Source organism: Kogia breviceps, chromosome 6 (assembly GCF_026419965.1).
Source record: "Kogia breviceps isolate mKogBre1 chromosome 6, mKogBre1 haplotype 1, whole genome shotgun sequence".
NCBI lineage: Eukaryota > Metazoa > Chordata > Mammalia > Artiodactyla > Physeteridae > Kogia > Kogia breviceps.
Window position 1 is genome coordinate 146,048,603 of NC_081315.1, and position 20,399 is coordinate 146,069,001.

Sequence of the window (20,399 nt, forward strand, 5' to 3'; positions counted from 1 at the left end):
GTCTCCCCCCCACAGGGAGGCTCTCCGCTCTTTATCATCAGATCTTCTCGAAACGTGCTGGGGGTCCTGGAGCAGCTGTCGGCTGGATTCTGGGTGTCCTGCGTCCGGGCTCCCTGCTCTGTGGCCACCTGATGGCCCACAGCTCCCCAGGCTCCAGAGCCTCGGGCCCCCTCTCTCTGCCTCACAGGAAGCTAACTTATTGTGGAAGACGGTCCTTCCGAGGCCCCCTTCTGAGGCCGCTGGAGATACATGTGCTCGCTCATCCTCTGTGCGGCTGTGGGCAGGAAGGAGGCGAGCCGCGGCGGCGCGGTTCTGCTGGGAGTGGCACCGCGGGGCGCGGGGGGCCCAGAGGTGCCAACTCTGCGGCAGCTCCGCCTCCGAGTCCCCTGCTCTCGGACACGGTCTTCCGTCCGCTTGTGGGTGATGAGGGCCTTAGTTTCACCGAAGATGTACTTTGTGTATCTTTTTGTTGCCGCTTTGGAATTGAGCACCACCATCTTCTACCAAAATCCGACGTATAGATTTTTTAATTTAATTGTTACAGATCAGGGGGTTTTGGCAGCGCCTTGTGGGATCTTCCTTCCTCGACCAGGGATCGAACCAGGGCCCGGGGCACTGAGAGCTGAGTCCTAGCCACGGGACTGCCAGGGAACTCCCTGCCTCATGTTTTCTGATTACTATCTTTTGTTCTTTTTTCCTCCCTCCTCCCTCACTTTCTAGTGATTGAGACTTTTCTTTATGCCCCTTTCCACTCTCTCACAAGGTGCAAGTGACACTTTCCGTTCCTACTCAGTCATTTCCTGCGTATGCCTGACCAAGCACGAGTTAGTGAAGTCTCCCCTCCATCCACACTAAACACGCAGCTCACACCGGCCTCGTCTCTCTTCTGACGCCCTCTGTGACCGCCACCCGGGCCCCGCTGCCCCACATTCACCAGCACTCAGCGCCCGGGACACCCACAGCCGCCCGCGCGCCACCTCTCGTCCGCCATCCTTCTCGCGCCTCGCGTGTAACTTCTGAAGCCCCCTGAAGAAACCTCCTTTACTATCTCCTCCGCCGCGCGGCGCGGATGGCCAGCCCGCTTGGTCCCGCTCTGGAGGGCGTGAGGTGCAGGGCCCGGGGCGCTGAGAGCCGAGTCCCCCCGAGGAGTCGAGGCGCCCCTGGCCTCCGTCGTACCTGGAGGAGGCTGGCCATCCAGCTGGCGTTCCCCGGAACACGCTCTTTTTCTCCTCTGTTGCCTTGGTCTTTTTTGGCCGCTCCGTGCCAACGTGTAAGATCTCAGGTCCCCGAGCAGGGGTGGAGCCCGGGCCCTCGGCTGTGAAAGCGCCGAGTCCTAACCACCGGACCCCAGGGAAGCCCCTCTCTGTTGCTTTTCGTCGTTGGAGTGTATGGCACCTTGCGGGCTCTTTTGTGAGACAGCACGCCTAGGTGCAGGTTCATTTTTACCGATCCTGCTCAAAACTTGTTCGGCTTCACCCATGAGGTGATCCAGGTCACAGAGATTCCGTAAAATTCTTTTGGCACCTTGCCTCTCCCGCAGGCCTCCCGCCTCCCCTCTGGAGCGTCTACTGAGCGCCTGCCCTCCCGTCTCCGGCCTCCTTGCCCGAGCCTCACCGCCCTGTCTCCCTGTGCAGCGCGTCCGTCCACGGTCCTCGGCGCTCCTTCCCCTGCGGTCGCTGCCCCACCGCCGTCGTCTAACTCTGCTTAACCCGCGTCCACTGGGTTATTTTCGATGAGTGTATGTTAACTCCCAGTTTTAACTGTTGGTTCAAATCTGCCTGATTTATCCCTCAATGTCTTGTTCCTGTGTCTCTAAATCTCCTTTTATGGCTCTAACCATCTGTAACATGTTTATTTAATCCTTTCTTTCAGATTTAATCTTATTCCCTCAGATTCTCACCAAAAGCTAAGCCTTCTATGTGAGGGTCTGCCTACGGAGATCCTGTTCTGCTGCGTTTGTACACGTTTAGGGAGGTATGGCTTATCTTTTCCTCTTGCGGGAAATGGACAAGGTATGAATCGTTTCAACGTCTCATGCATCATGGACTTTACATTGGCTTCAGCCAGGTGCCCTCCGTGAATAAGCATTTCAGGGACTAATGTGTATGTTAAGTGATCAACCTGGCATTTTTCACAACATGTAAGTAGTTCACATTTAGACGCCTAAACACAAGAAGGCGTGGGCCTAGGGTTCCCATTTCTAATCAAATAACCCCCCTTACCACCACCACCCACAAATGAGGGGGGACGGCAGAGGGTACGTAAACTCGCCACCTCCTGGGGCTGTGTCTCCCTGGAGCGGCCAGAAGGGGCCTGTCAGCTGGGCACCCGGCGTCCCAGACGCGCCCGCTCTCCTCCGCCCGCACTCGTGACAGATCATCTCACCCACCTGCTGAGAACGCCGACCCCTCCAGCAGACAAACGTTCACAGACCTGAGCCTCAGACGCCTAACGAGCACCCAGAAGCCTCCACTATGTACCTGGAAGGACGTGCAACTCCCCTAATCTTGCTCTTCCCTGACCCTGGGGAAGACCGTTCACTGTGCCCGTCACGCGTCACAGGGACACGTGACGCTCCAGGAAGCCCCACGCCAAGAGCCGGTTACCCTGGCCCTCAGGCGGTGGCCAGAAGACACTGAGCTCGAGGAGACAAGCACAGGCGCCTGAGACACGCCTACGCGGACGCCGTGCCGGCACCGCCCGGTGTGCAGCCCGAGCCCGGAAAGCCCCGTGCCTCGCACGCGGAGCCTGGAGGCGCGCCGCGTTACCTTGTCTATGGTGAGCATGTAGAAGTGGGTGATGTCGTTCTCGTGCGCGCGCCTGATCCTCGCCATGCACTCCTCCTCGTCGATGAGCTCCCCCACGTACTCGTTCACAAACTCTCCCTGGAAACCAGAAGGGCGCGCTGCTGATGACCGACGGCCCGGCCGAGCCCCCGCACCGGGGCCCAGAGGCCGCGCCAGGAGCCGGCGTCGGGCGAGTCTACGCGCGTTTCGTGAAGGCTGTCGGTGAAGCCTGCACCTGAGCCTTCTTCCGGGAGCAGCAACGCGCTAACCCTTGCTTCCCAGCACTCCCGCGTCTCGGGGGCGCCGTAACCGCCAGCCCCCGGCTCCCCCAGAACCCGCCCTCACCGCTCGACCTCCCCGGCAGAGACAGAGCAGGGGTGGAAACACTCCCACGAGCTCTCCTGCAAGAGCCCGGCTGAACCAGCAGGCAAGGCAGGTGCAGGAACAGGGATGCTGGGGTTTTTCTCTTCCAGAGCAGCCTTCTCGACGCTGCTGGGGGCCAGCCGAGAACAGTCCTGGGTCTGAGGCTGCTCGCGCTCGCTGCGACAAGCACGCAGTTCCGCCACTCAGCCTGCAAGCGGAGACGGGCTGTGCCCGTGGTCCCTGTCACCTCCCGACACCCGGGTCCCGCACCGTCCCAGGACGGCCGCCACGGGAGCCGCGTCCACGGCACTCTGCTTGGCGACCCTTCCGGCTGCCCCTCTAAGCAAACCTTTCCCTTCGCCGCGGCAGCCGTCAGAATTCTGACTGAAGGCACGTTTCAGGTAATTGAAGGGTTTTACTCTGATAGGAATCTTTCATGTAACACTTTACAATCTTCAATTCTAACAACTCCAAAACCGTTTTTGAAATACTGTTCTCACACGAGTGCAAAAGCACCACAAGCAAAGCCAAGTCCGAGGAAGCGGCGAGTGAGCCCTGGGTACGGACGGAGGGACGGACGGACGGACGGACACACACACACACCTTCCTGATGTCCCTCTTGGCCACCAGGCCCCAGCCTTTGCCGTCCGTCTTGATGATCTTGGTCTCGGGGTACTGGCGTTTGGTGAAGCACTGGTTCTGGCAGGACTCGCCCGCGGGGCACACCTGCGGGTGGCACTCGAACATCAGCATGCGGTTCAGACACTCCGAGTCGGAGCCGCAGGGGTTCTCGTCGGTGGGCTTGCAGTTGCACTTGGGGATCTCGGAGATGTCCGCTGTGTGGATCTGCACTTTCCCGTAAGGCTTGTTCACCTGCAGGCGAGAGCCGCCGCCTCAGCCCACTCGCCCCCGAGCTCTTCCAGCGGCCCGGCTGCCGCGCCTGCCCCACCCACCCAGGCCTCCCGGCGGCCTTTCGGACTCAGGCCAAGTGGGGACACGGCGGGGAGGCGGGCGGAGGCGGGCTCAGCCCTGCCCTGGGAGCTTCGCAAGGTGGGCTGCAGGGCAGTCCCCCCAACACCCCGTGCCGGCTCATCTTAGCGCTGCGTTCTTCGTTCATCCGAGAGCCAGGCCGTGGTCACAGGAGAGAGAGCCGCGTGGGACCGCTCAGTGACGCGGGGCGCCCAGCCAACGCCACGAGACCTGATTCCCCTCGCAGACCCCCTCACCCAGCGCACAGAGGCACCCGAGGAGGCGGGCACACGGCGGCCCCACCCTCGTCAACTCACAGCTCCTTGTTAAGAAACCAGAGCAAACGATAAAGCAGCAGAGAGAAATGAAATGAGCAGCTCTAGGGAAACCGTGGTGAGAGACGCCCTCTTCCCCCGCCGAGGGAGAAACTGCAGTGATGCCAGCGCGTTGGGGAAAATCTGGACTAGGCCTCAGGAATCCCAGTTTCATGCTCTCTGACCCAGTAATTGCCTTGCTGGGAACTCATCCCAAAGAAAAGACTAAACACACATTCGTACAGGGAATGCTTCCTTCACACAGACATTGACCGCAGTCCAGATTTTGGGAGCAAGGACTGAGCCCTTGAGCGGCCAGAAGGTGGCCAGCACGCGTCAAGAGGCCGCGGGGCCCCGGGCAACAGGGTGCGGGTGCACCGGCCTGCCGAGCGCGGTCGGCTGCGGGGCGCCAGGCCCACGCACTGGGGAACACGGCCCCTGCCCGCCCTCCTGCGCTCCCCACAGCCCGAAGCAGAAGAGTGCTCTGTCGGGGACCCGGCCGCGCACTGGCCTGGGGGACCACCTCCCACCTGAGCCTGACTGCGGCACTTGGTGGCGGCGTGCGTGGTCCGGGGGGTCGGCCTGTCCCCCCCGCCCCTCCTGCTCCAGGCAGCCTGGCCAGGACTGTGGTTCTCGCCCCCGCTGACCAGCAGGCTGAGCCTCACCCGAAGGCAAAGCAGAGAGCCGCCCTGGGCAGAAACCCCTGCCCACACCCCGTTCCCCCGCGTGGCAAAGGACAGACACGCCGGGTGGCGACGACATCTTCTCCCTGCCTAGGACGCCTCGTGCAGCTGTCCTGGGCACAGGCCCTTGCTTGTGGCCAGCCTCCTGGCCGCCGAGCCCAGCCTGGGAAGGAAGAGTCCGTGGGCCTGAGAGCGACTCACCCCCACGCCCTGCCCCAGCCCCGCCAGGACGGTCACCTTGATGTGCTTGTAGGGCGGGGGCCTGCGCGCGCTCTCCTGCGTTTCTCGGGCTTCCCTTTGAAGTTTGATTTCACGGAAACGAGCTTCGGCTTCTTGCAGTGCTAAAAAGTCAACAAAGTGTGAGTGAAAGATTTTAGCAAATCAACACATCCGCCCTTGACGCTCTGTATTTTAACGGTTTGGTCTAAGCTTCCATCTCACTGCTAAGTGTTGTCTGCAGCTTCCTTAAGACCAGAGGTGGGCCACACGGCGTCCACACAGACGGGAGCGCGGGGACGCCCGCTGGCTCGAGAACCCGGGAGCAGCTCGGCGGGGCCTCTCGGCGAGGGAGCGCGGTACGTCGGGACTCCGCACCTGCCAGCCGACCCTGAGCCCCCACGCGTCCGCGTCCGGTGACCTCTCTTTTGTAACAATCCTTGAGAAAGCCGACGGGTCAGCTGGGCGGAGGCCCCAGGCGAGCAGAGGGCCTGCGGCCACCTCCCCGGAGGGGCGAGGGCACAGGCCCCACTTCCCCGCCGTCCTCACTTGCCGCCCGAACGAGACCTGTGCGCGGTCTTCTCTGTCCCCACCCAGGCTGTGGAGTCGGGGGCAGGGCGTCCTGTCGACCCGCCCACACCCGCCCCCTCGGGGAACCTGAGTGTCTGCTCACGGGCAAAGGGAGCCCGCAAGCTGGCGCGCGAGGCCCGGACCGCAGGCCAGCTTCCCGCGCGCCGCCATCTCACGTAAAGGCGAGCGGTAAGGGATTCCTGGAAATTAGTGCGCGTATAATTTCTTAAAAACAGTTTTAATTCGTGTCAGTGAAAGTCACCACAGACCAATGTTAGAAAAGTCATCAAGCGTTACCTCTTACCCTCGGCTTCAACAAACCAGTCTACGGACCTACTTGTTCCTAATGTAAAGTATAGCTAGAATGCCGAGTCCATCGTTCTCTACAGAGGTCAAACATTTGGAAGCAGAGACAGGACTAGCAAAGGCGCCCGCGCGCGGTTTCCGACCACCTGGGAACCAACCTCGTACCGTTTTTGAAGACTCTTCCGATCCCTCTGAGCCCCTGGTAGCGGCTGCCCCGGTCCCCCTCCATGTACGGGAACACTCGCGCCTGATGCGTCCAGTAATAATCTTTAGACCCAAAGAAAAACACAGGGAATTCTCCAATCTCGTGCTTCATTTTCTGAATATTTGGGGGAACATTTTTGGGATGGCAAACTTCTGCCGGCCACCATCTATTATAAATATTAAAAACAGGATTCACAGACTCTTCAGAGAGAGTGACAGTAATCTCAGTGCGTTAAGTTCTGTAAAGTAAAAGAAGACATTTGAACAAGGAAAGAGGAGCAGGCGCCTCCTCCCACACCTGTAGTTCCCCAGCTTCACCCAGATGATGTCCTGGAAGTGCAGCTTCTTCCCGGCCCTGCAGTCGTTGCAGAACCAGCTGCCGTCGGGCATCTCGATGTTCAGGCAGTCGGGATGGAAGGCCGCCGGGCAGGACTCACAGCACAGCAGGCTCCCCCCTGCACAGAGGGCGCCGTTTAGCCCCGCCCGCCCGGCTCGGCCCCACGGCCTTCCCGGTCTATAGCTCTTACCCTCTGACCCTCAGACAGTAGCTTAAAAAGGGTCACCTGCATGCAAACACAAAGCACGTTTTGTTTTCACCACTACCGATGTCCCATAAGCCTGTGAAACGGTCGCGGTTAACTGAGAGACACCACGGATGCGGGTACATGTGCAGGCACAGGGGCACGGCAGCCGGCACCCGCCCCCCGGCCCTGGGAGCGCCTGGCGGGGGCAGCACTCTGACCGTCCAGACGGGCCCGATGGCATCGCAGGGCTGGACGCAGGGGGCTCCTCACCTTTGGAGCACACGAAGCACCAGCTCACGTTGACATGGGCGTGATGCCTCTTGCCCTTCCGGGCGGTGAAGTGGTTTGTGCAGATGACGCTGTTGGACGCGATCACCGAGCAGCCCGCCGCCAGACACGCGTCCCCACCATGGTAGGCGACCGGGCATCGGACGCACCGCATCATTTTACCTGGAGGAGGAGAGACCCCCCCAGAGCCCAAGACACTGAGCAGGGCACCCCCAAGGAACGAAGCCTCCAGGGGTTTGCAAGGCAGCTTCGGAAATACACTGGAAGCAGTTGATGAAGAAAATAACTGGAGTGGGAGGGTAAGGATATTTATTAGATGTCATGAAAACGCACTTCCTTAAGGCGACGGTGCTTTAAAACGATGTCAGAAAACCGCCAGGCATTTAAAACGCTGTTTTCTAAAATGAGGTCAAGGGTTTCTCAGCCTGGGCACTGCCGGCCCAGCGGGGGCCCGCGGGGCCGTCCTGTGCACGGGACGGTGTTTAGCAGCACCCCGGCCTCTACCCGCTGGGCACCAGCAGATAGCCCCGCAGCGTCTCCAGACACGGCCGTGTGTCCCCTGGAGTGCCGGCTGGGAACCGCTGGGCTCAGGAAGCAGAGGTAACCCACCACCCCCAATCCCACAGACCTAACGTGACGTAACGTAGACGTGACTGGATTTTAAAATATTTTTCTCGCACGTGAAGGACCATTAAAGCCAGAACAAATAGAATCTATCAAAATGCCTCAAAGGCCTCCCGCTCCTAAAGTCAGGGATCTTTAAGATGACATTTAGGGCAGGAAGGAAGCAGAACATCAAGAAAGACCCTAACCACCCCCCCCCCCACCATCCCCACCCCATGTGGAGTCAGTGACAGAAGAACCACCAACCATTCCTCCAAATCCACATCAGGGGCAAAGCTCTCTGGTGACAAGCCTGACAGCCCCTGCCTGCCCTCTCCGCGCCCGGGACCGTGTCGAACCGGCACGGAGGCTCTCGCTCGCGTCTGTACCTTTCGACGGCCTTGGGTTCGAGGGGTTGGAAGCATGGCAGCTCAGGCAGCTGTGCAGAGGGCAGCGGAAGCCCCGGCTCTCGAACACCGTCAGCGGGAACTTGCGCACGCAGGCCTCGTGGTAGAACTTCCCGCACTGTGACACGACGCAGCGCTTGACGTCGGTCTTGCTCTCCTTACACACGAAACACGAGTGAATCCCTGACGGGGTCGGAGGGGTGGAGAGAGGGGCACAGAACAGGACTTGAGCTGCAGCTCCTCGTGGCTGGAGCACCGGCTCCTCCTTCAACGCCACTGGGATCTGAGCCCCGGCTCTGCCGCAGGGACAGGCCGGTCTGACCAGGCGGCCCAGGCGGGGCACGTCCTCGAACGAGCGAGGAGCTCTGGGGAAGGGGCTCCTCCCAAGAAAGGCTCCCACCCTCCCTCCGAGGGCAGCAAACCAACTGCGGAGGTGCCCCACGGCTGGCCCTGGGGGCTCCCGGGAAGGCTCCGGGTGTCCTCCCGACACGGCACCAGTTGTGAAGAGTCCGGCCAGGGGACGGGAGGTGGGCGGTGACCTCGGCCAAGAGCCGGAGCCCACGGCGGGGCGGGGCGGGGCGGGGCGGGACGTACCTGAGGTGCACTCGCTGCACGTGAACCTCCCCTCCGGCCTCCGGGAGAGGCCCAGGCAGGCCAGGTGGAAGGCGCCGCAGCAGGGGCCCTCGCACAGCACCAGGCTGCCCGGCTTCTCGCACAGCTGCGGGCGACAGGGGCGTGAGACCAGGTGTGAGAAACAAAACTCCACACAGCCCCCCGACCCCTGGGGCTCTGAGGCCCCGGCTGAGGGGAGGTCAGGGGGCCGACGAGGCCGGGCTCCCCGACCGGCTGCCCCGGAGGCCGCCCGCCCCTCACCTGACACACGTGCTCCTTCTTGGCGGTCACTCCTCGTTCAGACCTTTTAGACGAGACGGACACTTCGGTCTGGGTTTCGTCCGCACTCTCGTCTGGGGACTCCGGGGGCTCGTCTCCGGGGCCATCCGAGACCTGGGAGGAACGAGGCGGACGACAGTTCACAGCGGCCGCCGGCAGCCCCGCCAGCTCCCCTCACACGCGGCACCACCAGTGTCCGTGACGACACGCTTGCCGATAAGCTGTGTACAAGTTCGGAAACGGGCTCCAACCCGCTTGATTGTTGGTACACAATGTGCGCAAGGGGCACAAGGCTTAACAGCCTCTCCCCGTTCCTTAAGAGTGAAGTAACTTTCATGAAAACCCAATTTGGTCTAGTAGGTGACCTAAGACGGGCTTGGGGACCCAGAGTCTTGGCTTTTCTTACCCGATCTGCTAAAGGTTCGACTACCTCAAGGGGAGGGAAACACGTTAACCCCCAACACGCTTTTGCGTCAAGTGCAGCCTTGGTGGCGCGATCGTGTCACTCCGGCCGTGGTCGGACGGTCGGCGACTCGGGACGCACGTGCTCACCGAGGTCAGGAGCCGGTCTTCCAGACTCATCGCACCCGTAACTGACCGCCCGCCCGTTCGCCTCCCCCCCACGGGGCCAGGTGGGGAGGGGGCACGAGCTGCGGCCTGTGCCCGCGGCAGCCCGCGCGACAGGCGGAGAGACGGGGACTCGGAGCAAATGCAGTGACTCACGGGCCGTGTTCCGTCCGTCTCGCCGTCATTTACCAGCTGTGAGCGAGGCCGGGCTACAGCCTCCCCCCATCACTGTACACAGCTTTTTCCCTCACTTGACCAGCAATAGCAAATCTTTAAATAGAAATCAATAGATCTTTAGTCAGAAAACTTTCTCATATATCAAGTTCAGGTTTGTTTTAAAGCCTAAAAACACATTTGGTATTTATCTGATGTTTATCAAATAAACGTTGAAAACTGAATTTTCCAACAGAGCAGGCGTATAAGCTGCATTTCGTGTGCGCCTCGATAGTCACAGCAAAACCAGTAATTCTGCTCGAGGCTTGCCGCTCGCCAGTGGAGACAAAGCTAGAAATCGAGTCGGGCCACACGTGTGGCTTTTGAAAAGAAACCACCAAAAATCAAAAGAAACCCCGGCGGGCCATTCACCCAATTCTCTGTAGCCTCACCGGTGACGTTCTCCCAGATCTGCCTCCCTGAGATTACAGGGAGCAGCAGGGGAAACGCCCCGATAAACAGAGGGGCCTCTGCTGACTTAAGACCTGGTGTTGAAGTGGGCTGACCTTCTCGAGGGCTGTGTTGGCTGACGGGCACCGGTGGCAGGGTGACGGGTGTGTGGGCCACCGTGCCAGCCTGGACGCCCTCCTAGGCTTGACAGCACGAACAGCACTGAAGCACAGGTTTCAGCCCGCTGCTGCAAGGCTGCCCAGTGGGGCCCCTCCCCTGCGGCTCACCTCCTAACCCTCCACACTGACACCCGAAAGAAGGCAGCTAACCGGAAGAACGCTCTGAGTTCAAACCGCAATTCAACGTGTCCGTCAGATGCAGGGTCACAGACAGGGGCGCGCACCTGAGGCGAGTCTGCAGCTCGTGCGGGGGACAGTCAGGCCCCGGGAAGGACGGCAGCCCCGCTGGCCCCGCTCCCACTAGGCCGCCTGAGAACCAAAGCCCGAGGAGAGGGCCTGAATTCGCGTGGGCTCCAGGGAAGAGCCCGGCGCCCGACCCACCAACCCAGGTTCTTCCCTCAACGTGGCTGCAACAAATTTAAAAGCTTTAAAAAAAAAAAAAAAAGAAAAAAAAAGAAAAAGAAAAAAGAAAAAAAAAAAGAAAAAGGAAAAAGAAAAAATGCACGGAGAGAAAGACAGAAAACACAGACCAGTCCTGGGTCAAAGGAAGGAACAGCACCTTTTATTTAAGATTTACAGAAAAAGTGAGCACGTTTCCACTTGGAGATATTTCCTAAGTTAACAAAGTCTGGTTTGAGGAAATAAACACTGAATACATATTTTGAATGGAAGCATAAATGTTCGCGACACACGCAAGGCGCGTGTCCCGATGGGTCTAAGATACACACACAGCGTCAGACCTTACACGAGCACAGTCCGTGACGGGTGCGGGAGGGTCCAGCTTCCATCCCACCGCACCCCTTCCCCGCGACTCCGCGGGGCCCTAGCACACGGCCGGCCGGGGCTCGGAGGGCAGAGTGGGCGGGCGCCTGGCTCCGGCTGCAGGCTCCACCTCCATGGGCACCAGGGGCCGGTACTTACTCGGAGATGCGTCTGTGAAAGCGACACATTCACCTGCACGGTCCCAACACAGTCCCAAATCTCAGGCTACGACCTCTACGGTCTATTCCATATCCAATAGGATGCATTCGGAAAGAGAAAAACGCAGCGACTGAGTGGACGGACGCGGACTGCCGGGGGCACTTCCCGCCGCGCCCGAATCCACCAGAGCCATGCCTGCGGCTGCTCGACCAGCAGCTCAGCTCCTGACTTTCCAGTTTCCTCCAGTCTGAAAATACTCTACTCTACTCAGAATGTGACAGCACGGAACTGCCCGTTTGCCTCAGAAATACATTCCTCTACGGGCAGAGAATGTGGTGTCCGTGATCATTACAGGGATTTTTCAGGATGATATTAACGAACATAATGTAACCTAGTGAACACATTTAAACCGACTTCGAGAAGCGACTTATGCGAATCCCAGGCAGGGCCCTCCCTGCCGGGGCTGGAGAGCAGTCCCCTACGCCTTGGACAGAGTTACAGTGAGGTTCAAATCTTTTCACAAAACACATCCCTTCACAAGTTGAACACTACATCATTTAAAAAATACAATTACAGACCTTGAACAACAGATATTTCTATGAACCAACATTACTTTTATGTTTTAGTTACGCTTTTGTAAAGGAAGAAATAGAGAACTAGAGGTGTGTTCACATAGGATTTTGGATTGACAAATGAGACGAATCCTGTGCCCAGGAGATTTAATGAGCTTAAAGTCAACAGACTAAAATCTCAAACAGGTCTTCCAAGTTAATATCACAGTGAACTATTAGGGTGGAATTAAAGTAATTTGTAAATTAGTCATTCATCACCTGGAATACTACAATTCAAACAAAAGTTATTGAACTTGTTTGTGTTAAAGCAACCCCTCTAGCTGCCCCTGAAGTCCAAGTCCGAGTCATGGGAGCGCACCCCGGCACTATCCTCACACCCACCTTCTAACCAGGCAGCTCCTGTGGGAACCAACAGCCCCAGGAGGTGCCAGTGAGAAGCGCGTGGCGGTGGGGCTGCTGCTCCAGCTGCAAGGCCGGCTCTGGTCCCAGATGAAACGAGTCTCTAAAATGTCCTGGCAACCCAGTGTCGTCCCAACTGTGTCCCCAGTGGGGCTGTCCCACAGAGAGTGGGCTAGAGAGGGGAGCCGGGGAGGGGCCTGCGGTGGCTGCAGGTGCAGTGCGGAGCGACCCACCCCACCCCCGCTGATGGGCTGGGCTGCCCTCCCCCACCTCAGCCGTTTCTGGAAGGTGCAATATGCCCTGGACGGTTAGCACATGCTTCAAAACACATGCCAAAGGATTATACGCAAAACCCCAACACCTACATTCCGGCCAGAAAAAACTGTAGCCGTGGATCTACCAGGTAACCAGGTAGCTACAAAGGCATCTCACAAGATGAGGCCTATCTGGCTCCTAAACAGACACTGAGCAGGCGGGAGGGTCCCCTCAGGGTGCCCCCGCTGGTGGAAATGCCCAAAGCGAGTGGCCCCTGACCCCGGCAGTACAAGCAACAAGATGGAGGGATGCAAGGCATGTGTTTGTTACCTGCAAAGGACACCCAACTTTCCATCACTGGCGAGTAAATCAGTACTAATTTCTAATATTCTAGGTAAAACAGCAAAAACAGTACTTAAAAGGATGAAAATCAATTACACTGACCGAAAATCCTAAAATATACGGGAGTCGGCGTATTTCTTAAAAAAAAAAAAAAAAAAATTGAAAGCCAATCATAGATTTGAGAGCATTTTGAGAAACCTTTTCTAATAAGATAGTGATATTTCGGTTCTTTCAGCAGAAGACTATAATTTAGATTCATAATCTAAAAGATAAAACTGAGTCCTCAACAATTATTACTTCTGTTCACAGATTTCTAAAAGCTGAGGTGATGAAGCTATTGATTTTAAAAGCATAAACGCTAGTTTCACACTAAGTCAAGGCAGCTCTCAGCCAGTCCACATACAAACGACTATCTGACCGGAACGAGCGTAACGTGAACTGATAACTGAAAGGCACCGGATGCGCTTCAGAAAGGAGCCGAGTTAGAAACAACCAAATGGAAAAGGGAGCAGGCACACCTGCCAAAGTCACAGTGACCGTACTCTCCAGCTCCCCTTGCAGACAGGAGCCCCTCCTGGGCGGGGTGCCTTCTCGCCCACCTGGGCCCGCACAAGCCCTCACCCAAGCCAGCTAAGAGTCACCCGCCAAGCAAGCACTGCTCCTTCTACTGGACTCGTCACACGGACAGGGGACGCTCCTTTATTTGAAACACTTACACCGCTACTGAACAAAGTCTCAGCTCCTCACCTGCCACAGCGGGCCCAAGGTCCAGGCTTTTGGTGGAGAGCCCTAATTTTCAGCCCACACGTGGGCACCTTTAATGTTTTCAGAAGGAGGTGCTAATTTACAGTCTGACTTTTCGTTAGAACATTTCTAAGAGTCGCCCCAGTCTGGCCACGCTCACACACCCCAGACCTAACCCTGGGCGAGCAGAGCAGGGCCCAGGAGACCGAGGGGGGCAGCAAACCCCGCCTTTCCGCCGTCCTCTCCTCCGCTGTGCAGCTGCTCCCGTCCCCTACCACGGCCACCTCTTGAAACGGCCAAACCCGCCCCCGCCCCCGCCATCCCACTGCCCGGCCCTGAGCGCTCCACTTGAAACGGCGCTGCGGTTCCGCGTGGCCTTCCCACGAAAACCACGCCGTCAGGCACAGCTAACGCCGGGACGGGGGCCTCACAGGGACCGCCCTGGAGCGGGCTAACCCTGCCACACAGCAAAGAGCCGCCCTTTGCCTCGCGTTTCTGAGACCTGGCTTCCTTGTGCAACCTCACTTCGGTTTCTTGTCGGTTCTTAGGAACATCCTCTTTAAACTAGTGAGGTTACTTTCAGTTGGGAGGTATAAATGTGCGAGATACTACGGAGAGGCCCGAGAGGCAACCTCACCTAAGTTCCCACACGGCGAAGACTCTGGGGAAGGCGCACAAGGAGACGGGAGTGTGGGCGGTATAGTGGGAGCAGCTCTACCCGACACGGCATGGGGCCCGGGGGTGCCGCTCCGGTACCGCGGGCCACCGTCATCTCTGGAACAGCTACCACCTCAGCTTCTGCTCGCTCAGCCGAGTGTCCGCCTGTGGCCTCCGGCCTCGTTCCAGAGGCCCTCCTCGCAGCCACCTCCCCACCAGGCCCAAGTGTGGCACGTGGAAGGGGCGGTCACGGCAGCGACTCCACGCACGGTACAGCCAGAGTCACCTCAACGACTGTCAGCTCCAATGACTATGAAGACCAGGGTGCGTCAGCATTACTTTGACCTCAGGAAATGAAGACACTCCGCGATAAACAGCAGCATAATGAATCCGTACTCCTGCAGACAAACTACTGCCTGACCCCAAGCTCTTTCGAAACAGGAGCCCCTTCCACTCCCCTCCTTCAGGAAGCTGTGGGCAGGCCCTCTCGGGACCTCTGCCCCCCACCAGCGCTCCTCAGCAAGACCACAGCAATGCTGACTACATCTGCCTCTGCCTGCTGGGCACCTTCCCGCCTCCCTCCCGTGGCATGAGGCCCCCTCCCCCTCTCCTGCACGCACCCCCATTTACTCAGCTGAGGCCGAGTCTACGCTGCTCCCGTGGACACAGCATCGAGTCACCCCATCAGAAAGGAAGGCACCCCTTTCTCTGCTGGCTCCTAACGCACCCACCACGTGTCGGTCGCTGGCTGGCTACCAACTCAAAATCCATCATGCCACAATTTCAAACAAGTCTCTCAGTCCTTGTCAAAGGCCTTCCAGGCTCGAGTCTTGACTTTGGGTAATGACTTCTTGAACCAGGGTCATTTTTACACCACCGTCTTTTCACATTTTAAAATTTAGTGACTGGTGTTTTGAGCATCCTACATCAGTCCTGAGCTCCTCCACGTCCCTTAGGGACAGCGTGACTGAGGCCACCCCGGAGGCCCCGTGTCCACTGAGTCGGAGCAGAGTTGCGCCCCCAGCCACAGTCCAGTACCCGGAAGCGTCAGTCAAGCCCAGCATGTGCCGCTTCTAGGGTTACTTTATCCCCACGCGCACAGTGCAGTCAAGAGGATTGCTTTTCATGCCGAAGCAAAATTTATACTTTTGGATAAAAATGGAATGATGGTGATTTTATTATTTTTATTGTTATAACCATTATTGTCACAATAGCGAACCACTAAGTCCTTGCAAGGCGCCAGGCACCCCAAGTGTTTTACATGCGTTACACTACTTAATGGTTTAGAACACAAGTATTAGTGAGAAACTCTCATTAAAGGAAAAACACACCTGAAGAGTCCGCTCGGAATGAACCGAGTGCTACCGGCCTGGTAACGTGAAGAGCCCTCCCGCCTCTATGACCTGAAGGGCACCGAGACCTTTCCTCACCATGCAAACATGCGGACACCCTGGGGCACACCAGGTGGTCACCCAAGATTGAGACATTTAATATAATGGCTCATGTTCTACAAAAGCAACCAATGAAGAGATTGGTGTAAATAACCTGATTATAGGACCCCCGGTAGATAAGGGTTATTGAATCAAAAGAGTTAAATGGTTCACAATGATACTGTAAATGACATTTTTTTCCTACAAATTTACTATAGCTAGTGTCATAGTAAAACTGTTTAGTAAAAAAAGACAGAATCAAAAGTCTTCCTGCCTTTTATGTTGGAAATTAGTTTACTATCTACAGCATTGAATACATTCCATTAGCAATGAGAACAGTCGAGGAGGACTCTTTTTAATGTGTGCTGTTTGTTCTTTGTTTTTGAAGGTACAGGTGCTGACATTTTTTTCAATAAAAATCCGGTAAGTTATGAACTAGAGGAGAAAAACGACCTCTAACAGGATGAGCCTCTTCAGTGTGCTGTCCTTGTCACACGCCCAGGACAGCCCCTGATCGAGGGCACCCTTTCGACTTGAAATCTGCATTGACCCCTGGAGTATGAATGTGTTTCTGCTGTGAGATGACTGTGATTGGGTAAATGGCCTTGACTCGGTATCTTACCTTGGTCTTAACATTTGTTATCTGCTCTCTCCACTGTGTGTGCTATGGTACCAGTAAAAACAGATTATCACACATCCTCCATAAGTGACTGTGAAAGCGCTGCCGCTGAGTGCGCACGACGACACGCCGCCTGCAGCAGACATCTTGGAAAATTACATCAGTTTAAGTGCAGCACAGAGCAGCTGAGTTCAAATCCAGCTTGGCTGATGTGGGCTCCCATAAAAGCTGTTACCAGTGAAGGCGAAAAAAATAAGAATTTGCTCTACTAAGGGAATAAGAAATGAAATTACAAAACACTTAAATCACATTAATTACTTCCCAGGCCTTTGTCATGCAAGTGTGTGATTTTAATCTGTCCTCCTCATTAGGGGATGCAGTACTACTAGGGAACAGCTATTCTAATGTAAGGTTCTATTGATCACATATACCTTGTTTGAGAGGACTTTAGACCACAACATGACCTAAAATGTCTTCAAACACCAACCCTATGAAAATTCCTTAATCAATGGTATTGAAAGGAGAGAATGTAAACATGCAAAGGGCATGTGACTCACCCCGAATAAGGGGCCAGTCTGAGCCCTGCAAACAGCAGCCCCGTGGTCGCCCAGAGCCCACCAGAACTGGACCTAGTGGCTTCTAGAATGTTTCTTTATAACACTGCGCTTTGTCTCTCGTGCCACAAGGCACTCAGCCTGGCAGAAGTCGTAAATGTGCACTGTAGTTCAGTAGTGTTAACACAGAAACAGACAAGCCTTCCTGTTCACCTAAAGCGGTTTTAATAAAAATGAACTCTAACGTGAGATTTATATGAGCCACACAGAAGTGGTCTGATAGAAAAAGCCTCGTAATTTAAATGTTTCTTATGTGAGAAACAGAATGCACACTATGGAATCTATGTATCAACTTCAAAATGCAAAAAGGTGTATAATTTTAATGTATTTAATATATAATACAAATGTAGTTAATAACCTATTTCTGAAGCTCTAAAGAATTAAATATCAATTAAGCCTAATGATTGTAAAATGCCTCATCTAAGTCTTCCCAAGTTCAGAACAAATGTCTAAGCCAGGAAGATGAAACTCATCCCGGTCAAAACCAATGTCAGACCGTCAGGTGCGTCTGACAAACATGCTTTGCCCTCTACCTGCCATCCTGGCCCCGCGGGGGGCTGCTCCAGATCCACACCTCTAACCCCCACGACTCATGACCAGGAACAACAGACAAGATCTCAGTGGCCTCAGTGTTTTTCTTTTGATGGTATCTGACAACAGTGGAAGTGAAAACTCCACCAAATGAGTGGGCCAAAATATGATGCCAGAAAAATTCATTAAAAAGTGTTTTAAACAAACTGCCTTAAGTGAAAGGGTCTATGGAACTGAAACTTTTAGTATTCCTCTTCTTTAGAATTGCAGACCACCTTTTATTTGACTTTTTAGGATGCTAATCTGAACTTGGACAAGACAAATAGGAACAATGTTCTGTACAGAATTGGCCTTTTCATGTTTCAGTAAGCTCCCAGGAGCTCAGCAAAGAATTCTTCCTGCGTTGTCTTGACCGTGCTCAAATGTAAGAAATGTTCAGTTACCTACACACGCCCACTAAGACTGGCCGAGAGCCCCACCCCACACCGCCCCGAGGCCCCTGCACGCCTGCAAGAGCAGGTGCCCACCCCCGAAGGCCCGGCCCCCTCTAATGGGCATAAGCACCTGATGCTGAGAGGGCAGGGGACGCCCCGCCCCACCACGGACCACAGTGGAGGCCGCGTCAGGAGTGCCACCTTCTGACCCACACGCCCTGCCTCACTGCCCTGTCCCGAAAAAGCCCAAGGTGAGCATCTCTTCACAGATAGTCTAAAACCAGGACTCACGTCTACAATGAGAAAAATCACAGGGAACAAAGTAACAAGAAATCAAGACTCAACAATAAGCTCCTTGGGTAGCCTCTAAAGCCGGGGACCCCAGACTCCCTCTGGACAAAAAAGGGTCATATCTACATTCTGAGGCTGTTTTACATTTTGTTTTTATTAACAGCAAAGACTTCAGATTTGATGATGCTCTAGATGTCATGATACAGTGATGTGTGAGAGCCTCAAACAGCTACAATTTCACTAGCGGATACTTTCCGAGTCCAGAAAAGAGGAGTCACATTACCACCGCAGTCCTGACTCACCTCGACACTCAGGGACCTAAAAACATGCCAGAATTTAAAGGACCAAAGCTGTGGACCCAAAGTCACGGAATGCACAAGGCATGTGCACAGCGTGTGGGCCCCGCCATCCCACTGCGTGAGCACACCAGCCCCGCGGGCAGCCCCGCTGACGCTGTGTCAGGGTAGGACCGGGTGAAAAATCACAGAACCAACATCTTGAAGACAGATTTCAAGCACAATTAAAAGCATCAATACTGAAGTACAGCCACGTACATTTACGCATACACCGTGTGCGTGTGTATTTCTCTCTGAAATAGACCCGGCTCAGAGCACCTAACCTCCCTGCGTCTGTGGAGAACACCCGTGTCACGCTGATTAAGTCTCACCTTTATCACACTTCAATGTGGGTAACTAAACGGCCTTTGTGTGAGTGCGTGATGATCACTATTATTATGATTTTACCTCATTCTCAGTTAAGGATGCAGAAGGAGAAGAGCTTTTGCTAAAGGCGAGCGACGCAGACGCCGCTGCGGGGGCCCGGTGCCGCTTCTTCAGGGGTTTGCAGGCGTCAGACAGATGTTTTGTGGCTGTAAGATAATTTTGGTTTATAAAGTAAAGTTTGAAACCTTAAACCCTCAATCTCTTTCCTGCTTTAAAAGTACCCCGCTAATAAATGGAGTTTCTAAAGATGGATTTTCTGGGCTTAACTTTTTGTTGTGGAAAAATCAGGGCTGATGAGCCGGACAGTAAACTCCCACGTCCCCCTGGCCAGACCCCAAAGCCCCGCGTGGGCCACACCAGTCCAGCCACGCCTGGCGCCACGCCCCCCTGCCGCTTGTCCTGCAGCGAATCCCAGGCATGTCATTTTGCCCACGGGAAGGAAGCTAGAGCACCTCTGCACTCAAGGTGTGAATGCAGCCACAACAGCGCTATCCCACTTAAAAGTAACAGCGCTTTCTATCATCAAATGTCCACTCAGTGTTCAAATTGTTCACAAACATCTGTTTTTTTAAAACAGTCTGTTCAATTAATTTTTAAAAACCAGTACAGCTCTTTATGCAAAATAGGGGAAACAGAGCCATTTCCAATCTTCACTTACTCTGAATTTTATTTTCCTTTCTTATTACGATTTGGAGATGGTAAGCTTTCTTTAATGGACTACCAGACAGATACATCAAAAAGATAATGCAAAGGTAAAAAGTGACCTGATTCCCCCGTCATTGTTTTGACAGTTATTTTTCACAAACATTTTAAAGCTAGTTTCTTCAACACGTAAAACAGAAATAACCAGTCATTACTTTTACTTTTTAGCTAATATACATGGAGAATTGGGTACTAAAAATAGTGGAATTTACAGGACATTTCTGATTCGAATCACTTCTCTAATATAATTTAAATTGAAAGCAATAAAGCCAAGTAGAAGTCAACAGAAGAGTGACTTCAATGACACTTAGCTGACCATGAAAGCAACTTCACACTAAAGCAGTTCACCTTTAACTGCATGAGAACCTCCTCCCCACCTCACCCTCCAGGTTCCAGCTTCCTGCTCACCCGCTCATCCCTGGCTCCACCTCCCTGCCCCCAGGGGGGGCTCCCCAAGGACAGGCAGGCCGGCCGCCCACCGCCAGCCCAGGGGACCTGGAAGGAGTGCTGACCACATTACCTGCCTGGCTCTTGAGCGAGGAGGCTGCCTCGATGGCCTTGCAAGAGGCTGTGCGGGATGTTTTGTCTGTGAACGTCTCTCTCTGTTATAAAAGGGGGGGGGGGGCGGAGGGAGGAAAGAAGGAAGGGAGAACAAAGAAAAAGAAAAAGGAAAGAAAGGGGCAAAGTCTCCAA

At 55.2% G+C, this 20,399-nt stretch overlaps 1 protein-coding gene across 3 annotated transcripts in view; it reads right to left on the reverse strand.

Annotated features, from left to right (window-relative positions):
• The window catches only part of NSD2 (nuclear receptor binding SET domain protein 2), a 74,966-nt gene that overhangs the window by 5,797 nt on the left and 48,770 nt on the right, over window positions 1–20,399 (reverse strand). The window contains exons 8-18 of one of the 3 annotated variants that reach the window (XM_059065990.2): window positions 20,227–20,308; window positions 19,026–19,150; window positions 9,107–9,238; window positions 8,828–8,951; window positions 8,216–8,416; window positions 7,206–7,385; window positions 6,710–6,866; window positions 6,373–6,578; window positions 5,353–5,456; window positions 3,753–4,022; window positions 2,769–2,885 (exon numbers count right to left, since the gene is read on the reverse strand). In XM_059065990.2, the coding sequence (XP_058921973.1) occupies window positions 2,769–2,885; window positions 3,753–4,022; window positions 5,353–5,456; window positions 6,373–6,578; window positions 6,710–6,866; window positions 7,206–7,385; window positions 8,216–8,416; window positions 8,828–8,951; window positions 9,107–9,238; window positions 19,026–19,150; window positions 20,227–20,308 (1,698 nt within the window). Of the gene's footprint in view, window positions 1–2,768; window positions 2,886–3,752; window positions 4,023–5,352; window positions 5,457–6,372; window positions 6,579–6,709; window positions 6,867–7,205; window positions 7,386–8,215; window positions 8,417–8,827; window positions 8,952–9,106; window positions 9,239–11,013; window positions 16,641–18,418; window positions 18,601–19,025; window positions 19,151–20,226; window positions 20,309–20,399 lie in introns of those variants that run through there. The other 2 variants (XM_059065991.2, XM_059065992.2) reach the window with 2 other exon arrangements.